Source organism: Triticum aestivum, chromosome 7A (genome assembly GCF_018294505.1).
Source record: "Triticum aestivum cultivar Chinese Spring chromosome 7A, IWGSC CS RefSeq v2.1, whole genome shotgun sequence".
In the NCBI taxonomy this organism is placed as follows: domain Eukaryota; kingdom Viridiplantae; phylum Streptophyta; class Magnoliopsida; order Poales; family Poaceae; genus Triticum; species Triticum aestivum.
In genome coordinates, this window is record NC_057812.1 from 139944013 (window position 1) to 139949965 (window position 5953).

Below are 5953 nucleotides of genomic sequence, written 5' to 3' on the forward strand. Positions count from 1 at the left end.
TCTTGTCTACGCAGTGGACACTGGTGAGTTACCTCAACAACTGCACTCTTGGTTATGACATCAATGGCAGGGAAAATCCCACTATACAAGTAGAAGGCTACGAAATTTGTAGGCCGGAATAAAAATGGGCATGCATTCTAAATAAAGAGGGAATATCCTTACTGCAGAAATTTCTAAGTCTGAGTTGCTATAATACACAAGGTCAAGGAGAATTGTAAGTAGTTTTCATTAAAAAGAAACTGTAAGTACTGGCTGCTACAATGCTAAAGAGGCATGAATAAAAAAATTGAGTAGATTCCAATTTAAATTAAACAGATATACTGCAACAAGAAAACAAGTGTGCGGAGTAAAGTTCATCAGCGACTCTGCACATACTCCCTCCGTTCCTAAATAGAGTATAAGACATTTTTAGAGATTTCAATACGGACTACATTAGCAAAATGAGTGAATCGACACTCCAAAATACATCTATATACATCCGTATGTAGTTCATATTGAAATCTCTAAAAAAGCCTTAAATTTAGAAACAAAAGGAGTATATAGCAAAAGAGCTAACATTCCATCATCACAACAAACAAAATGTTACAGTTGCATTCAAGATCAACAGCAACCAACACAGTGCAGAGCACCAGGGACCAGTTTTCCTGAACAACTGCACTCTTGGCGAGTTATCTCTACAACTGCACTCTTGGTTGCAGGCAAAATCCCACTATACAATACAAGGCAATGAAATTTAGTACAAGATGTTCTAACTTTTACTGAATCGGATGTATATAAACATGTTTTAGTGTGTTTATTCACTCATTTCAGTCCGTATGTACTCCAATTTGGAATATCCAAAACATGTTATATTTGTGAACGGAGGGAGTACAATGCTAATGAGGAGTAAACAAAAAACATGAGTAGATTCCAATTTAGATTAAACAGGTATACTACAACAAAAAACAAGCGTGCGGCCAACAAGGCTAGTTCATCAGCTGATACTGCAGAATGTTACAGTTGCATCCAAGATCAACAGCGACCGCCACAATGCAGAGCACCAGGGACCAGTTTTCCTGAACAACTCCAGTCAATTATTCATCACCCCGAAACAGAAACAAGAAAAGGCCTCACCCCGGCGCGGTCGGCAATGGGAAGGGCGGGCGCTCAGCCGGCCATGGGGTGGTTGGCGACGTACTCGATGGCGAGCGGAAGCGAGTTAATCTTGTCAGCCTCCAGGTCGGGGATCTCGAGCTTGAACTCCTCCTCGATCGCCATCACCACCTCCACCGTGTCCAGGCTGTCCAGCCCCAGATCCTTCTCGAAGTGCGCCTCGGGGGTCACCTGCCACGCTTCAACTTAGGGTTAGGGTTTCAATGGCGCCGCGCGATGCGATGCGGATTTGAGGGCGGATCGGGGGAGCGGGGTTACCTTGGAGGGGTCGACCTTGGGGTGGCACTTGAGGACGTCGAGGACGCGGCCGACGACCTCGTCGCGGGTGAGGTGGGCGTCGTGGGAGGACATTGGCCGCGCGAGCCACGGCGCCAGGGCGAGGGGCCGGCCGGCGGCGGCGAGAGGGGCCGCCGTGGCGGGGGAGAGCCGGATGTGGCGGAGGATCGCCGGACGTAGTGCGGCCGCCGCCATCTCTCCTGTCACGCCTTTCTCTTCGCTCGGGATTTTGACCTCGGCGTTCGTCGGCGGCTCAAGGATCCACTCACTGATTTTTGACCCCAACTCCTCCAAACACCTCACCTACATCTCCACCTATACTTCTCAGTGTCCCCCCTGCATCGGCCACAGACCTGGCCACCTGGGCCGTGCCGGCCCAATGGCGCGCGTGCCCGACACTTCATGGGCCTAAAATGGCACTTGGCTAAATGGGCCGTGCTCGGCACGCGGCACGCCTGGGCCACGAAGCTAGGTGCCAGACACGGCACGGCCTATTTATTTATTTTTTATTTACTCAAAATATATATATTTGTTTATTATTATTTTTAGAATTATTTTTGACAAATAGGCCCCAAAAACAGTATAGAAACCCTCAAAACAGCCCAAATTGACCCAAAAGCACGTTGCTCACAAGCGATAAACGAGTCACGAGCCGACACATTTAACTAACGCGTCGTGCCTGGGCATGAAAGTGCGGCAGCGAGTCGACACGGCAAGACACATTTATATACAAGTCGCCATGGGCTGTGTCGTGCCAGGCATGTTTTAATGGGGGTCGGGACGGGGTCAGGCAGTCCCGACCCATTTGGCTAGGTCTTATCGGCCGCCACTCCCACCAGCCGACTTCCCATTGGCAATGCCCGATATAAAATCAAGCACCACCCATACAGGGGTGCCAAGAGTGTAGTCTGCGGCCCCGCGCGAGGGGCACCGGCATGGCAGCTAGAGATGCTCCATGCACGTTCCCCGACAAGGTCTTAGACATGGCGTGTGTCTGGGTCGTGCAGCCGGCGGCGAGACCCACGAGAGCGCAAGGCATGACCCAGGCGATGAAGGAGCATACAACCACATCCGCACGGCGCCTCCTCTGACAGCGTCTCGGGTGCTACGGATGGGGGATGGGGGAGCTATAGCAATGGTGTCGACGCGAGCTTGGGATAGGGGGTGCCCTCCGCAGCAGCCCGTATTCCCATGGTGATGAGGGCCATCCATGAGTCCATTCATCAAACTCATATCAAGACGGCTCAAAGGGAATGCTACCTCTCTCCAGTAAATTCAATTTACATATACAACATGGGGGCTTATGTTGCCCCATTGTAGATCTGTTACATAGATTTCAGTGTTACAGAAGAAAGTTTCTAGATTGTGAGCTTCCCCTTCTAGCTCCTAGTAAAAAATGCTTGGGACTTGAAATCCCCCCTGACCAGTTCTCAGCTAAATAATGGCATGTTCGACAAATATCGTGCCTCGGAAATCAATAAGGCCTGAAAATACACCAATTGAAAAACATATATTTAGCTGATAGCCATATTGGAATACTCATTGGCAGTCAAACATCACATTCTTACAGCTTACTGCCCTTTTACTGAACCATACTATCAAGCGTGTCTCTGTACGTAGCCAAGTTCTGCATAAGAGAAACAAGTCTCAAACACACATATAAAAACACTACAAAGCTAAAGAAAATTCAGTAAAATAAAAGCCTTAAACATTAAACAGTGGTCAGTATGAACTTAATATAAAACATATATATAATGCAGGATATATGTACTGCAACTGAAGATTCTATATAAAGGTTAATACTTCTTCTATATGGAGGTTAACAGTGTAAGCAAGAGTGATGATAACATACTATTTGAAAGTGTTCACGCAGAGGAATGGAAGCTATCACTTATCAGCATCAAATGTTAAGACAGACCTTACTTCAATCAAATGCTTCTATGCCTTTTATTTTTACATTTTGAAATAAACAATTCTGTCAATCACAATGCTGACACTGATTAATGTATCAAACCAATGTTATAGTAAACTTGATGTATGATTGAAATCATGTACAAACATGGCCTGAGATTATTCAGATCCAGCCAACAGGGCAATTATATGCCTTTATTGCTGTCGATCAGTTTGTTTTAGTATATACTGTGGATACAAAAAAAATATCGAGAGATGTGGAAGGAGAAGACCCTTACCCTTGTATAAGCATAAACACTTGCTTCAGAAGGTCCTACTGGGCTCCCCCGTCTGATAAACTCCCCTTCCTTAAATATGTAGAGCATAGGAATGCCTGTCGACAACTCAAGGCTGATTACCTGGAGACAACATAAGAGACTCTCAGTCACACTTTCAACACGATGCAAGAAGAAACCAAATTGGGGGGGGGGGGGAGGGGGGGGGGGGTAAACTACAATTTTTATGTACAAGAATAGATCACCTCCTGAGATGTCAATTTGTCCAGATGCATTATAATTGATCGAAGTGAATTTGCATGTGCAGCAACCATCACATGCTTTCCAGCCGTGAGATGGGGAACAACCTATTAGACAACCACTTCAAAGATTAGGTAGGAACTAGAATAACAGTTGCAAAGTACAAAAGAAACTACAAAAATCAGTCTAATATTTGTTTGGTCAAATATTTGATAACAGCTTGGGCAATTCTAACAATAAATTAACAACATATAGTATTGCATTATAGTCTTTGGCATAGCTTTAGATGCGTGTGATTCAAGTTATTTTTTCTTTCTTATAGACTCATATCATCATATAGGCAGTGAGTATGCACCATTCATTAGTGTCGACATATCCTTACCTGATCTTTGAAATAAGAAACGGCTCTGTCTGCACACATCTCTAGGCTCTCTCCATTTGGGGGAGGAGTGTCGTAACTACGGCGCCATTCATGAACTTGTTCTTTGCCAAACCGATCTGCAGTTTCTTGCTTATTGAGACCTTGCAACTCACCATACCTGGAAAATGCCATGGGGTGTTTTAGGCGACAAAACTATTAAGTCACTATGCACATTACCTGATTGGCAAGCTAAAGCATAGTAACAGGAGACAAACTCTTACATCCGTTCGTTCAGTTGCCAAGCTGTTATGACAGGAATGGACTGTTCTTTTGTATCTTCACTGTATATCTTACTCCAACTTTGAGCTTGTTCGCTCTCCTTATGTGTGATAATTGGAACCTGCAGAAACATAAACAGGCCCCTCAGTACAATTGCCCAGGACAGTGGATATAAATACCGCGTTTATTGAAGCAAAGAAAAACAACTTTCTTGCGTCGATGCTGCATCATGGCAAGCATTGCAGTCATCTGAGAACGGATCATCGCCGACGTAAATATCACATCGATTGGAATGTTGCATATCCTCTTACCCGCCTCGATGGCCTCCTCCACGCCCTTCGGTGTCAGGGGCACATCGACGCAGCCAGTAAACAGATTTTTCTCGTTCCACATCGACTCGCCGTGCCGGATCAATATAAGGGAACTTTCACCTACATTCAGAAAAGGACAACAGCTTTATGGGACTGCATCTATGTCCTGAAAAAAGAGTACATTCTAATGAAATTGTGAGCATTACTTGATTTCTTAGGGCTGTGGCCACCCTTGCCGTTCGAGGGTAGGTGAACCGGGTCGATGACCGAAGACTTTGAGCCCGATGCACAAACCAGACCCAACTTTCCGCTGCCTGGGCAGCAACTTCCAACTGAAACCAAACGCACATTGGCTGCTCTCCTGTCCAATCTAGAGTTCTTGCCGTTCCACCGGTGGGATTGTGTAGACACTATGGCATTGTGAGATGTAGCCGCGGCCATTCTGATTCCAGCAAAATACAAGCAAACAATTCATTAGTCGACTGCGTCTGCATACCTAATTCACAGCTTGGATTGTGCGATTTTTGATTTTTCTTTTTGAACGAGCAATTCTTGGATGAACAAATTGACGCAATAAATCACAGCTCAAACAGTGCAGCCCCAAAAAATAGCAATGAACCCCCTGCTTCAGCTGCAGTTTTTTCAGAAAGAACAGACCGCCCCCAGGCCCGAGATGAAGAACGCTTTCAGAAAGAAGGAACCGGGATCCCAAGTAAGCGCACCTCAAGAACCCAATGTGGAGGCCTTGCTGGAGACCTGGAAGTCTAGAACCGAGGAGCTCGGCGACACCAAGTCGAGGGGAGCACGTCGGAGAGATCTAGAGCGACGGGGGCGAGAGGGCCGAGGACAGCAACGAGAAAATCGAGGAAAAGCCTGGCGCGCGCGCTCTTCAGTTCTTGGTTGCGCAGGCGTGTGGGCTTGTTTGGCTCTGTCTTCTGTAGATCGAGGGGGGGGGGGGGGGGGGGCTCTCTCCTCTGGTTATTTGAAGGAGGAAGAATTGCCCTATTGGGAGAGACAATGGGAAAATATGAGTCGGAGCAAACTGGCAACGACCGTGTTAGGGTTGGTGACATATTACCATGTGAACCACATGGAACCAACCGGTGACTTGGTTAAATCTATACTAACAAAAAGGCCTGTGCGTTGCA

The 5953-nt window shown here is 46.4% G+C and overlaps 2 protein-coding genes across 4 annotated transcripts; both read right to left on the minus strand.

Moving 5' to 3' along the window:
- Positions 1 to 886: 886 nt before the first annotated feature.
- Positions 887 to 1735, minus strand: LOC123150952 (acyl carrier protein 1, mitochondrial). 2 transcript variants are annotated; one of them, XM_044570752.1, is made up of 3 exons: positions 1411 to 1735; positions 1114 to 1323; positions 887 to 1055 (listed from the first exon to the last, which is right to left on the minus strand). In XM_044570752.1, the coding sequence occupies exons 1-2, from the start codon at positions 1621 to 1623 to the stop codon at positions 1147 to 1149; spliced, it is 390 nt and encodes a 129-aa protein (XP_044426687.1). In that variant the 5' UTR covers positions 1624 to 1735; the 3' UTR covers positions 887 to 1055; positions 1114 to 1146. The 2 variants fall into 2 exon arrangements, with proteins under 2 accessions (XP_044426687.1, XP_044426686.1); XM_044570751.1 differs by having other exon boundaries at positions 887 to 1323.
- A 943-nt stretch (positions 1736 to 2678) lies between these two features.
- Positions 2679 to 5751, minus strand: LOC123150515 (2,3-bisphosphoglycerate-dependent phosphoglycerate mutase 1). Of its 2 annotated transcripts, XM_044570356.1 has the most exons (9): positions 5528 to 5751; positions 5012 to 5247; positions 4702 to 4925; positions 4497 to 4615; positions 4237 to 4393; positions 3860 to 3961; positions 3618 to 3737; positions 2997 to 3055; positions 2679 to 2912 (listed from the first exon to the last, which is right to left on the minus strand). In XM_044570356.1, the coding sequence occupies exons 2-8, from the start codon at positions 5244 to 5246 to the stop codon at positions 3011 to 3013; spliced, it is 1002 nt and encodes a 333-aa protein (XP_044426291.1). In that variant the 5' UTR covers position 5247; positions 5528 to 5751; the 3' UTR covers positions 2679 to 2912; positions 2997 to 3010. The 2 variants fall into 2 exon arrangements, with proteins under 2 accessions (XP_044426291.1, XP_044426290.1); XM_044570355.1 differs by having other exon boundaries at positions 2679 to 3055.
- Between the last annotated feature and the right edge of the window lie 202 nt (positions 5752 to 5953).